We start from the raw sequence: 19,148 nt of genomic DNA, 5'->3' as shown, positions 1-19,148 counted from the left end.
AATGTTGTAGAAAAGCAAAATGAATTTTATCTTATTTTCGCTTTATCTACTGCCTCACCTCCGGATATGTTGGATCATTGGTTGATTGATAGTGGAGCCTCAAGGCACTTCACTAGGTACAAAGAGTCCCCCTCAAATTTGGTTGAAAAGAAGACTAATTTGGAGATCATACTTGGAGATAATGCCACCTATCCCGTAAAAGGCATAGGTATTGTCACTCTTCACTTGAATCAAGGTCAAACCATTCATCTACAAGAAGTATTGTATGTGCCCGATTTGAAGAAGAACCTGGTATCTATTTCTGTGATGGAAGATAAAAACTTCAAGGTAGCATTCATTGATGGAAAGGTATGTATTTGGCAAAGAAACCCTAAAGATGCATTTACACTTGGATTTAGGGTTGATGGTCTTTATCAAGTTGGAGGAAGTCCTTTGGGAGCCATGTCTTGCGATACTTCTCTTCAATCTGAATTATGGCATCGGGGATTTGCCCACCTTCATTACAATGCCTTACCCGGGGTAAGGAAGATGGTCACATGTATGCCTGAATTCAACATGAATCATGAAGGAGTTTGTCAGGGTTATGCAGCTGGGAAACTTACAAGGGGACCATTCCCTTCAAGTGAAAGTCAAACTTATGATATTCTTCAACTAGTCCATTCTGACCTATTTGGTATGTTGCCTGTAACATCATTGGGAGGATACTTATGTTATGCTATCTTTGTGGATGACTTCTCTCGCAAAACAGGATCTATTTCTTGAAGAAGAAGGATGAAGTGTTCAAATGGTTATGTTATTTCAAATCTTTGGTGGAGAATCAAATAGGAAAGAAGACCAAAATATTGAGGATCGACAATGAAACCGAATATGAAACAAATAAATTCAATGACTTTTGTAGAGAGGCTGGCATTAAGAGGGAGACAATTGTTGCATACACTCTTAAGCAAAATGGAGTTGCTGAAAGGAAGAATCGAACGATCATGGAAGCCACCCATGACATGCTCCATGATCTAGGTCTACCAAAGTTCTTATGGGGAGAAGTTGCCAATATTGCCATGTATGTTCAAAATAGGTGTCCACATCAAGTATTGGATTTGAAGATACCCGGAGAAATTTTCAATGGTAAGAAACCTGATGTTTCTCATTTTAGAATATTTGGTTGTCTTGTGTATTTTCATGTGCCTAAAGAGAAGAGAAACAAGTTGGGAGCATGCAGGAAGAAAGGAGCATTTGTGGGCTACAGTGAAAATTCAAAGGCATATAAAATCTATGTGCCTAGTCAACGAGATGTGGAAGTAAGCCATGATGTTACATTCAATGAAGACACTGCCCTTGAGAAAGCCAGAGATCTCCCCATTCCAGGCAAGGAGATTGATAATGCTACAGATAAACAAGTTGAATCTCTGACAGATGAATCTATGCCTGATGTTGAAGGCCTGATGGCTCCCATTGATCCACCGCCTGGTGATCCCTCTAACTCAAGAAAAAGACCTTTGTGGCTCAAGGATACTCTCGAAGATGTTGAAGGACATGTTGCTCCAAGAGGGACATTTCGTGAAAATAAGAAGCCAAACAGGTATCAAGGGTACCTTGTTGCTATAAGTACTATTGTTCAATCTGAGCCATGTACATTCGAAGAAGCCATAAAGCACCAAGTTTGGAAGGATGCAAGGAATCAATCATGAAGAATGATGTTTGGGACGTGGTTCCTAGGCCCAAGGACAAGTCTGTGGTTACATCTAAATTGCTTTACAAAATCAAACATGGAGTTGACGGGAGTGCTGAAAAATATAAAGCCAGGTTTGTTGCTGGAGGCTTCTCTCAAAACGAAGGAGTGGACTATGACGAGATATTTGCACTAGTTGCTCGATATACCACTATCTGATCAATTATTGATCTTGTTGCCTCTCAAGGATGGAGCCTACACCAAATGGATGTTAAGACTGCTTTCTTGCATGGCTCGCTTAAGGAGGAAGTCTACTTGGAACAACCTCCGGGGTTCGAAGTACAAGATCGAAGGACACACGTGTGCAGGTTGAAGAAAGCCCTTTATGGGTTGAAGCAAGCCCCCAGGGCTTGGTATGAGAGGATTGATAGCTATCTTATGAAGTTGGGATTTACAAGGAGCGAAGCTGATCCTAACCTATATTTCAAAGTTGAAAAGGACATGCCTCTCATTTTGGTCCTTTATGTAGATGATCTCTTTCTAACAGGTGCAAACCCTCTCATTTATCAATGCAAGAGGGAGTTGAATTCCGAATTCGAGATGAAGGACCTAGGATTAATGCACTACTTCCTAGGCTTGGAGGTTGGCAAAAGCCAGGTAAGATTTTCCTTTCTCAAGGAAAATACATTGTGAAGCTACTTGAGAGATATGGGATGGTGGATTGCAAGTTTGTGTCTACTCCAATGGAGCTCAACTTGTGGAAGTGCTGCTGGGCTCGAATTAGCAAATGCTTCCGAATATAGACAACTTGTGGGGGCCTTGATGTTCTTGGTAAACACCGGTCCTGACATATGCTTCGCTGTGAATACGTTGAGTCAATTTATGGTCGAGCCTCATCACATACATTTGATCGCTGCTAAGAATCTCTTGAGATATCTTCGGGGCACAATCAACTATGGATTGAGATACACTGTTGGGAATTTGAGGTTGCATGGATATATAGATGCTGACTGGGCTCACAGTGTGGTGGATCGTAAGAGCACGTATGGATATTGCTTCTCATTAGGGTCTGCTTCAATTTCTTGGATGAGCAGGAAGTAGGAATCAGTTGCTCTAAGCACCACCGAGGGCGAATACATTGCAACTAGTATGGCCTGTTGTGAAGCTGTTTGGTTGAGGAACCTCTTCAGTGAGCTATTTGAGCACGTGTTGGATACCACCATGATCTTCTACGACAACCAGAGTGGGATTTGCCTTTCAGAGAATCTCGTGTTCCATGACCGCTCCAAGCACATTGATATCAGGTACCACTTTATTCAAGATATGGTACAACGGGGACCAATAAGGCTCCAACACATCAAGACTAATGAACAGGTCGCAGATATCCTCATGAAGCCCTTGGGGAAGGTCAAATTCTTAACCTTCTCAGAGAGACTTGGAGTCGTCAACATACCCTCCCACGAGGGTCCCGCTTGAGTTGGACATTGAGCTTTGGGAACCCCTGGGGGCTTGGGGTACTTCTTGGAGCTTTGAGCGACCATAGGGTGAGTGGTTCACCTTCCCCTATTGGTGCGCTGTATACAGGGTGAGTGGTTCACCTTCCCCTGTGATAACCCATGATGGTTGACATGTGTGTAAGTTGAGTGGTTCACCTTCCCCTACAATTGACATATGCATAGGATGAGTGGTTCACCTTCTCCTATGGCATATGAGCAGGATGGGTGGTTCACCTTGTTGAGAAATCTAGGGCATCAATAGTTAGCTGATTTCTCTTTAATTCGTAACTACTTGTGAATGCTTTTTACAATTTTAGATTAGGATCTTCTTCTCTTAGATATTAATGTTCTTCTTCATCAAACAACTACCAATGCATGAACATAAATAGACAAGAGACACAGAATGTAGGCTATGAGCTAGGGCCAAAACCTCTCACTCTTTGAGAGGAAAACCTGCACAAATTATTCTTATAGAGATTCCAATTGATGAATACCAAGACCAAGGCCCTTTACCTATTAGCCACTCCATGACCAAGACACTAGTTCTCTTCATTGTCTTCTGCTCCTTTCTTCTTCTTGACTCCTCTTCTGCTTTTGACCTTCGTAGCTCCGAGACATAACATTAACACGAATTGAGATCATCTCCTATCTAAGCATAGTAATGAACTGTAAACACACTTGAGATGGCACCAAAACATATCACTGTAATGTCACCGAATCACAGTGATATAGCATCGAATTTGCGGTCTCCATTACTGAACTATGGCTTCTTCATAGCATCGAGACTCTCTCACAGAAATCCGAACTTCTTGACTGTAATGATATCTGAACTTAACTGTAATGATATTCGAACTCCTTGACTATGACTATCCATCTGAATTCAGGGAGATCCAAACTTCTATCTCTGTGTTTTGTCACCTTCATTTTAGAGATTAGAACTTGATGACTGTGACCAACCCTAAACAAATATTCGTTGTCCCTTCATCACTTCTCCGAGTTCCATTCGAACTTGTCTTCTTATTGTGATACAAATTTGTCTCCTTTTGTGATCCAAACTTCAGAGAGTTTCGAGCTTGTTTTTCTGTTTTAATGTGAAGACCCTTCACTCCTATATATAGTTGTTTGTCCCATATATATAAGCTGACCTATAAATCCGAATAGGTGTGTCTCCATTAGGTGAGCTGACATATGTTGTTCTCTATGTCTTGAGGCTGACTTGAAGAGGAGTAACTAGTGCTTGTCTTGGAGGGCTATTTGACAATTCTATAGACTCATTTACATTTGTAATATGCCCAAGAAGGGTTCTTCATACATGACATTGACTCTGACTTTTATGACTAGATGAAAAATCCTAAAGGCTCACAATGGGATCCATCTAAAAATAAAATCCTTGCTCATGAAACCCATCAGTTAAGCATACAATCATTTTATTTTTCTTCTTTACATCAATTACATGAAAAATCATAATTACACATGTCATTATGAAGACCAAACCTACTTACACTTTTCAACACTCCCTCTTAACTAGGGAGGTATTCATAATGGTACTTAGTCATTCTCAATCTGAAGAATTTCTCATAAGTAGAATCGGATTGGTAACCCATTTGTATAGAATCATATCAACCAACATTGTTACATAGCAAGGCCTTGGCTAACAACTCTATCTCTCCACAAGCTCTGAGCTCAATGCTGGTAAGACCAATGGTTTATAGACACTCTCATCATTGTCTCTCCCGGAACATAACCCACCTGGATTCTCAAGGTGTGTTCCATCTGGACTATTTTTATCTTGGATGCCCAGTCCTCAAAGAATATCGGTCCTCTACGACTACTCTTATCTTGGATGCACTATCTCATACTCAAAGAGCATCAGATGCCAAATGATTACCCAATCCTCCATTCTTTCTTCCCAGGTGAAGACCAGAATGATGTGTCTATCTCTCCCTCTTAATTAGGGAGGACATATCTATTCCAATAAAGGAATGTACCTAAGCTCCCTCTTGGCTTAGGAATTTCCAAGTTTCTTCGAAGTAAGAAACTTGTTTCTGTGCCCCTTCTTAATTAGGGACCTACAACAGCTCTTCAGGTGGAGATGATGGGACAATTAGCTACTTGAAGAGCTCCTTCCTTCGATGTCATGAATTTTTTCTATGTCACAGAGTCTTCATCTTTTGGGACTTCTTCATAGGGTACAGACCATCCATCACTTTCTTCCATGAGTCAGTCATGTCATCATTCCTTTCATAAGAAAGTGATCCATCAGTCTTCATCTATCCTTGCTTCATGTCACTGTGCCTTCTTCATATTAACCTTTTCGGAAGGATCTTACAACCTTCTTCATGGTTCTCGGGAAGACATCCATAGTTCTTTCTTTGGTAGTCTTGCATAAGCCCATCCAGATACTTTTTCAAAAATAAGAAATGAACACTTAAATCACAATTACCTTTGTGATGGTCTTTCATCATGACATTCTTCTTGTAGGTATTAGCATACTGTATACATGTTGACACATCTCCTAAAGATATGCATTGTCAAGGGTCTCCATCTTTTCCAGACTTCCATCAAAGTCTTTATATCTTTCTAGGAGATATCATAGTTAAATCTTCTTGGTCTTTCGAATGTTGACTGCCTTTACCATTCTTGCATATTCCATGATTTCTTCCTTCCTTTCGTCACACATTTCATTCCCAGGAACTTCCAATCAGAGTTACTCTAATTACTGTCAACCACCTCATTTTTATATGAGGACATATTATGTTGATTTCATCTAGTGTGACCTATGCCTATGCCTTTCTGCATTTTTTCAGAGGAGGAGATCCTTTTCTTTGATCGTGCTTCTCAAGATAGAGCAGTGATCCATATTACCTGCAACCATACAACATGACTTGATAGTATTGAATACAAGCAAACATACCTCATTTTTCATTAGGTCATCTAGGCTTTTCCAACAACTTCATTGATTGAAAAGAGCTTCAACCCCTTGATTTGCTTCATTTTCTTATGTCACCATACCATCATCCCATGAATTCCACAAGTTGGAGTTCTTGATGAAACACTTGCTTCCTCTCTAGATCAGTGATCCTTCCGATGAGGATTCCATCGGAGAATCTTAAGGATGTTGCACATCCCTATCCAACAGATGTTTCCTTTTGACTGATGTATGATGAGACTTGTCCTGGATGACTTATTTTTCTTAAGTTTCCAATGAGGTCCCTAAGAGCTATATCCTTCATATTTCACTGCCATAGATTTTGTTCCAGTTGTTCGTCATGTTTCCCTATGGTGATGTCACGAGCTCTTGCTTCTAATGCTTTTCCTCTTTCAGCTTCCTCCACTTCTTCGGTGAAATGGACTTCTTCTCTATCTTCCTTGTTATTGCCCTGCTTGAGCTTAGGACAATCTTTCTTGAAATGCTCATAGCATTGAATCTTAGCTATGTTCTTCTTTCCTTAAGACAAATCTCTGAATACTTTTTGCCCTCAACCTGTCTTCTAATATCTTGCATAGAAACCACAAGTTGCTGAATGGGATAGCCTTCTTATTCTCATAGACATTTGTTACCTTGTTCATTAGTTAGTGCATTTAGCACAATGAGGATGATTTCCTTCTCCGATATCATCTCTCCTAGATCTTTCAATTGTGATCTTATGAAGATATCGCTTCATCCTTTGATACCTTCAATTTGTGTAGATCATATCTAAGTGATATGACCTTTCTTTATCACATCTTCAAAGAATAGTTCTACCAATTTATCATATATCTCTTTTGATGTCTCCAACCCTGCTATATAGAGAATGAGGGGACCTTTGACTGGATTCATAAGAATCACTTGAGCCCTTTGATCCCTTTCCATGTATTCAGATAATGCTTGACCTTCAGATGGTTTGGAGACTTTTCCATGACTTCACTTTCTTCAAGGACTATGTCTATCCTCCTTTTCTATGCAAGGAAGTTTGATGACCCAACCAACTTATAGATCTCCTCGCAAAACGAAGTCATTTTATTAGATTAGATTATAAAATAAAAAATACTTACTTGACAAGTGAAGATGAAATCTTCAACTTGATCCCTTTGATGGTGGTTGATGAAGATGTATTAGTGCCCTTTTTGGATGATCTTATTACATATGAAATCCCTTCTTCAATAAAAGGAGATTGCCCCTTTTATGATGACAATGCCTTTGATCTAGCTTCCTTTGATGATGGTGATTGATGATGATGTCTTGATGCTTCCTCGGATGATCTTCTTTAAGGATAAGGGAGGTTGCTTGCTTTAATGAGAGGGAACTCGCCTTATAGCCTTTTGAAGATGATGACAATGCCTTTAGCCTTCGTTGCCTTCAAGACGCTTCGACTTCTTTGTGGTGAATGAGTGCAGATCAGAAATACTTCTAGGGTTTCAACTTTCTCCAAGATGATGTGATCTTAGTCCTAGAGATGCTTCTCTTGGATGTGTATACTTAGTCCTAGAGATGCTTCTCTTGGATGTGTATACTTAGTCCTAGAGATGCTTCTCTTGGTTGTGTATACTTTGGGCTGCCTTGCATTGTAGATCTCTTCAACTTGATGAGGGTCATGTGGTCTTTTGATGATGACTAGAGGATCCCAAGATGTTGGTGTAGACTTCTTCTTCGATCTAGGGTTTGATGCTTTGATGTAGATCACGAATTTTTATATTCATCAACTTGATTTCATGCCTTTCTTGAAACTCGATCCTTGAGTGTCTCTTTAATTAGATGCCCTTCCTTTGACTTAGTCACCTTAGCTCTGATACCATGTTGAGAAATCTAGGGCATCAATAGTTAGGTGATTTCTCTTTAATTATTAACTGCTTATGAATGCTTTTTACAGTTTTAGCTTAGGAACTTCTTCACTTAGATATTAATGTTCTTCTTCATCAAACAACTACCAATGCATGAACATAAATAGACAAGAGACACAGAATGTAGGCTATGAGCTAGGGCCAAAACCTTTCACTCTTTGAGAGGAAAACCCACACAAATTCTTCTTATAGAGATTCCAATTGATGAATACCAAGACCAAGACCCTTGACCAAGACCAAGACACTAGTTCTCTTGATTGTCTTCTGCGCCTTTCTTCTTCTTGACTCCTCTTCCGCTTTCGACCTTCTTAGCTCCGAGACATATCATTAACACGAACTGAGATCATCTCCTCTCTGAGCATAGTAACGATCTGTAGACACACTTGAGATGGCACCAAAAACGTATCACTGTAATGTCATTGAATCACTGTGATATAGCACCGAATCTGTGGTCTCCATTACCGAACTGTGGCTTCTTCATAGCACTAAGACTCTCTCACAGAAATCCGAACTTCTTGACTGTAATGATATCTGAACTTGACTGTAATGATATTCAAACTCCTTGATTGTAACTGTCCATTTGAATTCGGGGAGATCCGAACTTCTGTCTCTGTGTTTTGTCACCCTAACTTAAGAGATCCAAACTTGATGACTGTGATCAACCCTAAACAAATCTTCGTTGTCCCTTCATCACTTCTCCGAGTTCCATCCGAACTTGTCTCCTTTCTGTGATTTGAACTTCAGAGAGATCCAAGCTTGTTTTTTTTTTTTAATGCGAAGACCCTTCACTCCTATATATAGTTGTTTGTCCCATATAAATAAGATGACCTATAAATCTGAATAGGTGTCTCCATTAGGTGACCCGACATGTGTTCTTCTCTCTGTCTTGAGGCCGACTTGAAGAGGAGTAACTAGTGCTTGTCTTGGAGGGATATTTGACAATTCTATAGACTCATTTACATTTGTAATGCGGCCAAGAAGGATTCTTCATACATGACATTGACTCTTTGACTTTTATGACTAGATGACAAATCCTAAAGGCTCACAATGGGAGCCATCTAAAAATAAAATCCTTGCTCATGAAACCCATGAGTAATGCATACAATCATTTTTTTTTTCTTTACATCAATTACATAAAAAGTCACAATTACACATGTCATTATGAAGACCAAACCTAGTTACACTTTTCAACACGCCTCCTATTGATGCCCCAACATACATCCTACCCATGTAGTCTGGGACTCATGGGAAGTACCTCTCATCTGGCCAATGACTTGGAAAAAGTGGATAGGGACCATAATGCTACTGATGGATGCATCGTGTACTGCTGTACTCCCTATGTCTAGGCTACATGGTGTTTAACCACTTGATCCGGGATCAAGTCTGATTGAGGTTCTACCTTTGCACTGACTTTTGTTAGTGGAGAGTGGTAAGATCTTGTGACTTACTCTCGATCGATTCTTCTTCATTATTCATATCAGTGTTCAACAGAGCAGAGATGAGATACAAAGATGGTTCATGACAACAGGATGGCATGATGATGGATGATGAGGGATGGATTGACAGATGGAATTCTTTTTACTTGAGAGGGAGTGTTAAAATTTGCAACTAGGGCCAAATTCCACCTTGGGATAGCTCTCTTGATGGAGATGATGATTGCATTAGATTCCTCTTTTTGAGAGGACCAACATTGATATAAAGATAATCTCATTTGGACAAGCAAAAGTATGATTTTGAATTTATGCCCACTCATGTACAATTTGTTCAGGTCGTCCACATCATCATGTAGGCTCATGAAGCCCAATAGACATGACTCTTCAGCCTCATCGACTTGTATAAATACAAGTGTCCTCCCACCTCATTTGGCATCTTCATCTCTCTCACATCCTTTCCTTCCCTCATTGGTTCATACATCATTTGGCATTCTCTCTCTCCCATGTGTGGCACAAGGAGGATGAAATTACAAGACAATTGCAGGGCCGAAAATCACAAAAGAATTGTAGTTTCACCAGCATTGACCGTGACCTTTCAGGCATCATTTGACTTTGATTTATTGGGGTTATTTTTGTCTCAACAGGCTACATATTTTGGCACATAAATAGAGGCATTTTGAGTAGTTTAACCGCAGACCAAAATTGCAGGTTGACTGCAGATTTCAGACAATAGTTTGACCAAGTTTGATTGTTGACTTTGTCACTGTTTTTTGGGAAGACTGAGTTGTTTTGAGGGCATTCTATTGCTGCTTTGACTTGCATTGACTTTTCTGGTTAGGGCCGAAGTTTGACGACAGTTGACTGCAAAAATTTATAGGGTTGTTTTGACTTTGAATTCGGCAAGTCAATTTGACTTTTATATTCTCTTTTTGTTGAACATTTGATATAATAATTAAAATATTTGATCAAAGGGTTTTCCCCACATTGGGGTTTTTCCTTGGAATCTGCCAAATCTGGTGTCCTCTTGTCTTGGCTTGTCTTATGCATTTTGTTTCATGTTCTATCTATTTTTACTGCCAATGTGATTATTGTGATTGCTATTGGAAATTGGAAATTGTTATTGAGATGCTAAGGAACATTGAAGTAAATTGTGCTAAGCATAGTGTTGAGAAATCTAGGGCATAAGCAGTTAAAAGATTTCTTTGCTTGATAATTGCTTGTGATATACTTTTTCCTTCTTAGCTTATATTCTTTTATTCGTTATATTATTATTGTGTTCTTTTCATCAAGACAATTACCAATATGCACAATAGAAGACAAGTGACGCAGTATGTAGGCTTGTCAGCCAGGGCCAAAACCTCTCACCTCTTGAGATGAAAACCCGATCAAAGTTCTCCTTATAGACCTTCACTTGATGAATACCAAGACCATGACAAAGACCCTTGACTCTAGTATCCGCCCAAGAACCTTGTCATTAACCTTGATGTCTTGCCTCTTCCCTTTCTCGACTTTCTTCTTGATCTCAAACTGCTCTCCTTGGCTTCCTTTAAAGAAACTCGGTCTCTATCCTTCACACTGCTTCTTCTCGGCTTCCTCTAGAGAAACTTTGTCTCTAGGCTTTTACTGGTCTTCTCTAGAGAATCTTGGTCTCTATTTCGGTCACCTAGAGAATCTCGGTCTCTTAGGTTTACCCTAGAACAAAAACCCTAGTCTCCTTGATGTAGCAATAGGTTCTTCCTTCGATCTTTTTGTGATGCCTTCGTTTCTTCTTTCTTCTCACGAGAGAGAGTATATAAGCCAAGACAAACCCTAGAAGAATCCTTCCTTCACTGATCCCAGAAGAATCCTTTCCTTGTTATCCCAAAAGAAATTTTCCTTTGCTATTCCCAGAAGAGTCCTTCCTTCGTTATATCTTCTTTGCACTTCTGCTGCTGGGCTCTACTTCGCACTTCTTGATCGAATGCTTGTCGAGTTGCTTCCCTCTAAGTGAGGCAGAGTGTGGCTACTTATACACCTCATCTCATGTCCCTTAGGCCGACATGATCTCAAGTAGGTAGGCTGACTTCTTCTAGCAAGTTCTTCCATCGTTGTAGGCCGACTTGAAGAGGATAAGTGACAAGGTCTTGGAGGATACTTTACATAGACAAGTTTGACATTTTACAAAGTGTAACATGACTTTATTACATGACAATGACTCTATCATTTTATGACTAGATAACAAATACTTCTTAAAGACTCTCAATGGGAGTCTTGACTCAAAAATAAAATCTCTTGCTCATGAAACCCATGAAGCAAGCAATACAATAATTTTATTTTTCTTCTTTACATCTCATTACATAAAATCATAATTACATGTCATTATGAAGACCGAACCTAGTTACACTTTTCAACACATAGAACATACCATTTTTAACTAAACTTAACACCTATACACAGAAGTAACCACATATATGCATGAACATAACTCGGCCCAGATTACTCCACGGGCAACCCTTCATAACTCAGCGAAATCAGATTACAAGAAAGGATCCAACCATGTCCTCTCCTCCACCTCAGATTTTCTCCCATAGGACTGCAGCTACCTCAGATGCCTGAAATCTTCCACCTAGTCCAAGTTGAATACCAAATGTTGGAGAATAGGTGCCAATTTATAGTTGATTCTTTATGCAAAGGGTCGCGTCCTTTGGGGCAGGCCAACTTGAAATATTATGAGGCCAACTTGTAAATTTGGAGGGAAAACATAAATTCAAATTTGCTAATAAATGCCTTGATATTGAAGTCGTCATATTTACTTCCCCAATTAAATTATGTCACATAAATAATAGTGAGACGAGTGCTAAGACGAATAGTAAATTCCATTTTATCAAATTTAAATTCTCTTTGGAGAAAGATGGTTTCTTCTTGGGGTAGTTGGGCTTCTCCTTGGGGTAATTGGATTTCTCTAGGGGAAATTCATCCTGAAGGTGTCCAAATTTTAACAAGAAATAGTGCCACATCACCTATCTAGCCCTTGAGAGGGTGATGTAGGGCACCCAGAGCATGGTTTTTGGACATAGAGGCACTTCTTGAGTCTTCCCTTCAAGTTTTGGAGTTGATTATGATGATGGGGCATCTCCTTTGCCCATCCCATACCTTTTGTTGCATTTAGTGCTTGGAAAGGAGATGACATCATACTTTTGGAGGATGTCAACCCACACATGTGGACATTTATGACATTATTTTGTTGTTATGAGCTATGGGGTTGATTTGTAACCCCTTGTCTTATCAAACACTCAAAGTGAAATCTGTTTAGGGCTTATAAGCTTAATTTTTGTAAAAGTGGAGATAGGCCTCATATAAATAGAGGATCCCTCCACTTGATTTGAAGATCATCACACATGTGAATTCGGCCTCCTTAGAGAGTGCGAATTGCCTTTGTCTACTCCTATACTCGGTAAAAATGTCATTTTTGTGGGGCATCTTACACTTGGAGATTGGTTTTTTGCATTGGAGACATCTTTTTGGAATTGAAAGAGGGTTTGTCTTAGAAGAATTTGTAAGTTTATTGCTGGTTTTTCTATATTTCACATGTAAATGAATTTATGTTAGGGTTTTTCCTACAGGGCTTTGGATTGATGGTGAATGGGTGCACTGTTAAGGCACTCCTTGCGATAGGTCACTGGTTCAAATCCCCCGTGGGTGCTTACCTACCAAAAAAAAAGAATTTATGTTAGGGTTTCTAAATGTTCCATGACTAAAAGCACATTGTTTATTGGAGATCTTGGTAGGTTTTTGCATGTTAAAGTTATTCTTCGTTGAAAGCTATGTAAGAGCTCTTAAGGTGCATCTTCTATATTTAATTTCTCTCGTCACAAAAAAGATAGTTAGGGTTTGAGAAGTGGAAATTATATTTATTTTAAGAATTTTCGTTAAAACTCCATTTGCTCAAGTTAGATGAGGCATTGGCCAAGGTGGTGTTGATAACAAATCATCAAAAGTAAATTTCTTTCTTTCCTCTTATATCTCTTGGGCTTTTTAAGGCAAGCCGCTAGGGATTTTCTAGGGACGATTTGCTTACAGGGTTATTTTGGGTGGATGTTTGTGGATAAAATTTCAAGTATTTCCTCTATAAACCTTTTAAACACGAAATATAGCCTTGATTGTAGTGAAACTTCCCTAAGTATGGCTGATGTCATCCTTCCCAAACTATTTTGTGCCTTAGAAACCCTAGTCCTTAGCCAAGCTTCAACTTAAAGCCTATTTGAGGGCTTGCCTTATTGCTTTGTTGATATAATCTTTAAGGAAACCTTTTCTTTAACTTCTACATGTCTAGGTACTCCTTTATTATTGCATATCAATAAACCCTAGCTTGTAGTAATCCTTGTCTTGTCTAGGGTTAGAATGTTAGAATACTTGCTCCTTTGCAAGAAAGATTCGAGCCTTTTCCATCTCTAAGGTATCTTTCCCTAGTCTATATATATCGCCTTGAGCCCTGTAAATAAGAATATACGTATCCCTGAATACAGGGAAATGTCCCTTCTGGTGAAATTCCACTAAACAGTAGAAGGAAGATTGCTTAGTTGATATTGGCAATCCTCCCTCGTTGTAAGTAGATCTTCAAAGGGATGAGAGATCATGTAGGACTAAGCAGCAAGAAGTCAGCCATGATTCAATTGAGATGGAAGACCATGAGGTCCCTTGGGAATGTTATGTTTTAGCAAAAGAAATAAGAGAATGTTCTACAGTATATATTTTTACCGTTAATAGAGCAATATTTTTGTTCTAATAATTTTCAACGGATTTGTCAATATAGAGATATGCAAACGAGTTCCTTGTCTCCTTAGCAATATGCAAAGCATAGAGAGTGGATTATGTAGTTTACTATTCCTTGTTATGGAGATCTTATTTCCATTTTCATTGAGCTGGAGATTCTTAATTATTCATTTTTCTTTTGCCTTATTGCAGTGTCTCTTTGTAGATTTCGACTAAGAACTTTTGTTTCTACCATTGCTTCGTCTTTTGGTACAGTTTACTGATGGTTGGGTATAGCATGTCTAAGCTTGTTGTATATATTTGGCTTTGTGCATTTAATTAACGCTTTTCCTATTTGAAATTAGAAAAACTTGAGCAAATTTCTTGGCTTATGACCTTTTTGTTTCTAATATTGCTTCTGAATATGGTTCATTGTCTCTGCCACAGTCAAAGTTATAGGTTTCACACACTTATGTTTTGGGGTTTGTAAGCATTGCCAATTCTAGAATTTGGCTATATCTAATGTGTGCTTACATCTATGTATGCAGATATAGCAGTTAAAGCATTACATCATGCAGGTGCTCAATCTGTAATCAACTCCATTACAGATTCTACTACAGATGATGACATGTTAAAATATAAGTCAAAATTATTAAGGCGGTTACATGAACTAAAGTTTTTGAAAGAGTGATTTAGACAAGGCAGTACAGACATGAATAAGGAGATTAAAGTACACTGTAATATCTTGAATAAAGGTTTTTTAGTTTGTCGTTGAATAAGTAATGAAATGTATATTTGAAGGCTTTTGCAATGCCCATTGATCATAAAGTTAATCACATCCTCATTTTGGTCTGTGAACCCATGTCTAATATGTCGCCCTAATAAGTTGCTAAATTTTGAGGTTTCTCTAACAGTATTATTTTGGTTATTTCAAACTGCAATTTCATTGTTTTTTTATCATCATTGACTTACAAATGAATCTCGGTTGGGATTTGAAACGTTGACAGAAAATGGTTCTTACTGTGGATTCTCCGGTAACTAAGTCGAAAGACTTGACTTGGCCAAAGCAGAGTAAGAATTGACTTGGCCAAAGCAGAGTAAGAATTTGATTGAGACTTGGGAAGAACTTGGTATATAAGAAAATAAAAACAATACGCTCAACTTTGAAGGAGAAAGACTATATTCTCATTGATATGAAATCTTACCATGTAAATATACTGCCAAATTTTCAATAATTCTAATTTCAAAGTACATAGATGATAATATATGCTACAAAATGCCATGGATTATCAACGGTTCACAAGTATAAAACCAGGTTTGAAAAACCAGCAAATGGATGTGGTGTCTTTTGTAGATATATGAGAGTCTCACTTGCTAGAGATGGTCGTATTTAGAAGTTGAGTGATATGCTTTCCTAAATTGTATTTTTTCTAATATATTTCCAATTCTTAAAATACCTGATTAAAGTATGTACAATCCAACTTATTGTTATATTTTACCAGTTCACCAACACTAAGAGTTTGAAATTGAATATATGTTCCTTAAAATTTTCTAAAATATTGTTCGTGTAACATCTGCATTTTAGCATAAAGTATATTATACAATCTCTTTTAGCATAGTTATTTTGTTTTGGAAATAAGTAAAATAGGGCATTTAAAAACTAACCTCTATTGAGAATTTGAAATATCAAATCATGAACACAAATTAAGAAAAGTGCTACACACAAACAAGCATGATTAGATCTATGTATCAGTCCGTTTCTTTTACGAGTTCGTGCAAGAAACCAAAGAAATAAAGTAAAATATGGCATTTTAAAACTGGTTCTCATTGAGAGTCCAAAAAATTAAATCATGCCGTTGAAGTAGGAAAGGTGCATGTATGTGTACATGCACTAACAAACATGTCTATATGCATGTATAAAGACATTTCTTATGCATTTTTGGGAAATTTCTCAAGGGTTGATTCTCTTTCCTACATAGTTATTCTCCAAAAATACTATCTATGAAAAATAATTAATTTAATAATTATTGCCATACAAGATATTCTTAATTAGATTTTCTACTATGTACTTTTATAGCACTAGTTGAATTGACATATGTATATGCTTATTAAAAATGACCATTAAATGTGGAAGGAAAATCATTCTTGGTAAACATGTAATAGTTATTTCGTAATGGCACACATAAGAAATGATTAGAGAACCAACAATAATTAATGATGTTGAAGTTTTAAGTAGTGACCTTATTGAAGATAGTTAAAATACCTCCATCTTTAGCTTACTCAAGGATATGAGGAGGGAGGCCTAATACCTCCATATTCAGCTTACTCAAGGATATGAGGAGGGAGGCCTAATACCTCCATATTCAGCTTAAGGATATGAGGAGGGAGGCCTAATATGTTGTTGTTTGTTTGTTTTTTTTTCTCTCTGAAAAAAATGAATATATTGAGAACATATTATAGAGGATGTCTTGTTGAAAATATCAATGTCATTGATGTTAAAGATAGAGAGACACTACAAATGTTCAAGAAGATTGAAAGATGGAGACTGTTAGAAATATTGTTTTTGGGCTTTTGATACTTAAATTGGATATCTTATCTTTGAAGGCTTTTTTTATTCTAAAGACCTAGCTCAAATGGGAACATAGGATATATGATTGAAAACTTATTTTGAAACCTTTCCAATACTATATGGTTCTTCTTCTAACTCTATATGATTGAGGAGATATGAACGATTCTGTCAAGTCGGCTGTTAATTTTGGATTAACATGTCTTTGCATAGAATAGTTACTTCATGTTAGCTTGATTTTCATTTCCTTAAGCAATCTCTTAAAACATTATGATATGATAGTAATTGAGGAAAGAACATGAATGATAAATGCTGAAGACAAGTCAAGACGAGAGAACTCAGGATTTGGCTCAAGCCAGGAAAAAACTACAAGATGGGGAAAACCCTTGATCAAATCTTCTTATTATTGGTATCAAATATTCAACAGAGAGAGAGATATAAATGACAATGACGCGGCCCAGGGAAAGCTACAATGGCTGACAAACTCAACCCTAACCAGAGATCAATAGTAGACCAAGCAGCTGCAAAGAATGTTTGGAAAGGACCTCGTTCCTAGTCCAGATAGTGCGACCTTCGTCTCTGAGTATAATGAACCCCAATATAGTGATATACTGAGTAGTCAAACACAATGATGAAACAATTGTGGATTTGGAACCTGATTAGGGCTTGATCGTAGACAACATTAGTCCATTCAGTGCCTTCAATTGCTACGCCTAGCATCCTTCTTCTTGTAGCCAGCCCTGGCTATCTGTAGCTTGACTTCTGCTATGAGAATAGGGCCTAACGTTCCTTCCAGCTAGCCCATAATAGGTCTGTGGTGCTCCAATAACCTCAGGGCTTGCGGCTTATCTAAACAGGGAGAACACAACACGAATCATCTATAGATTTATCCGATATGCCTCGGCTTGCCTTTGCTGTACTTTAGACCCACAAACGTAACTTCGACCTCCTCCAAAACCACAGCTGCCTTAGACACATTCTCCAGCAAGTTGATGTATCTAATGAGAATGGAGGACATCTATATATATAACAACTTGTCCTTATGGAGGTGAAGCCGACCTTAACATTTTGGAGACATTTGAATTTCAAATTTTTATTTTTCCCACCTTAATAAGGTCATGACTTGTAGAATTTCTTTTAAGTAAATAACTATTTTCCTTATCCAAATTTAGTGATCTTTAAGTCGATTTGGTCCTCTTGGAAAGAGGAAATCATTGACACAACTACTTCAAAAGAGTTGTCCAAAGTGGAATTTGGTCGTACTTGTCAACTTTAACACTCCCTCTCAACTAGAGAGAATTCCACTTGCCAATCCATCCATCATCATGCCATCTTCATATCATCTCTGCATCTCGACTTTGCTCTGCTTTGTTGAGCATTGATGTAATAATGAAGAAGAATTGATCGAGAGTGAGTCACAAGACCTTACCACTCTCCATTGACAAAAGTCAGTCCAGAGGTAAAACCTCAATCAAACTTGATCCCAAATCAAGTTGAAGAACACCATGCATCCTAGTCATAGGGAGTACGGTAGTACACGATGTGTCCATCGGTAGTGCTATGGTCCCTAACCACTTTTCCCAACTCATTGGCCAGATGAGAGGTACTTCCCATGTGTCCCAGACTACATGGGTAGGATGATGCAGAAACATCAACAGGGAAAGAATATCTCACATCCTGCTCACAACCACACGTAGGGAAAGGAGAAACCACATCCTACAAACACATCATAACCACACATAGGGAAAGGATGAACCACATCCTACAAACACATGTCATAGGGAAAGGATGATCCACATCCTACAATCATATGTCACAACCCTCGTAGGGAAAGGAGAAACCACATCCTACGTGCATGCAAACCACCAAGAGTAGGGAAAGGATGAACCACGTCCTACATGCATGCCAATCATCAATGGTAGGAAGGATCCTACACGTGGCGAAATGATGAGCCACACCCCACCGACATGTCAACCATCAACCGTAGGGAATGAGCATCCTACATGTGGGGAAAGGATGAACCACGTCCCACCGACATGTCCACATGTGACAACCAACAAATGTCTATTAGCATCTCTGACTGGGGTGTCCACGGGAGAAGGTGAACCACTCATCTTGCTCACATGCCATAGGAGAAGGTGAACCACTCATCCTATGCATATATCATTAGCTATAGGGGAAGGTGAACCACTCACCCTATGCTCTCATATATCATCATGGAGTATCACAGGGGAAGGTGAACCACTCACCCTGTATACAATGCACCTATAGGGGAAGGTGAACCACTCACCCTATGGTCGCTCATAGCTCAAGAAGTACCCCAAGCTCCCAGGAGCTCCCAGAGCTCAATGATCAACAGAGACCCTCATAGTAGGGTCTATCCACGACTCCCAGCCTCTCCTTGAAGAATTTACCAAGAGGCTCTGTATGGATGA

The 19,148-nt window shown here is 38.6% G+C and overlaps 1 protein-coding gene across 4 annotated transcripts in view; it reads left to right on the top strand.

The window, feature by feature from the left end:
* LOC149138227 (ARM repeat superfamily protein) overlaps nucleotides 1-15,005 on the top strand; it is a 161,823-nt gene extending 146,818 nt beyond the window's left edge. For all 4 annotated transcript variants that reach the window (XM_089449625.1, XM_089449624.1, XM_089449627.1 and 1 more), the window contains one exon: nucleotides 14,696-15,005. In XM_089449625.1, the coding sequence (XP_089305751.1) occupies nucleotides 14,696-14,838 (143 nt within the window). In that variant the 3' untranslated portion in view covers nucleotides 14,839-15,005. The remainder of the gene's footprint in view (nucleotides 1-14,695) is intronic.
* Nucleotides 15,006-19,148: the final 4,143 nt, after the last annotated feature.

This window comes from Pinus tabuliformis, chromosome X (assembly GCF_031772625.1).
Source record: "Pinus tabuliformis cultivar Carrire ecotype Pingquan chromosome X, CPIR1, whole genome shotgun sequence".
Classification (NCBI taxonomy): Eukaryota; Viridiplantae; Streptophyta; class Pinopsida; order Pinales; family Pinaceae; genus Pinus; species Pinus tabuliformis.
Note: the sequence above shows the minus strand (reverse complement) of the source record. Positions and strands in the feature narration are given on the sequence as shown.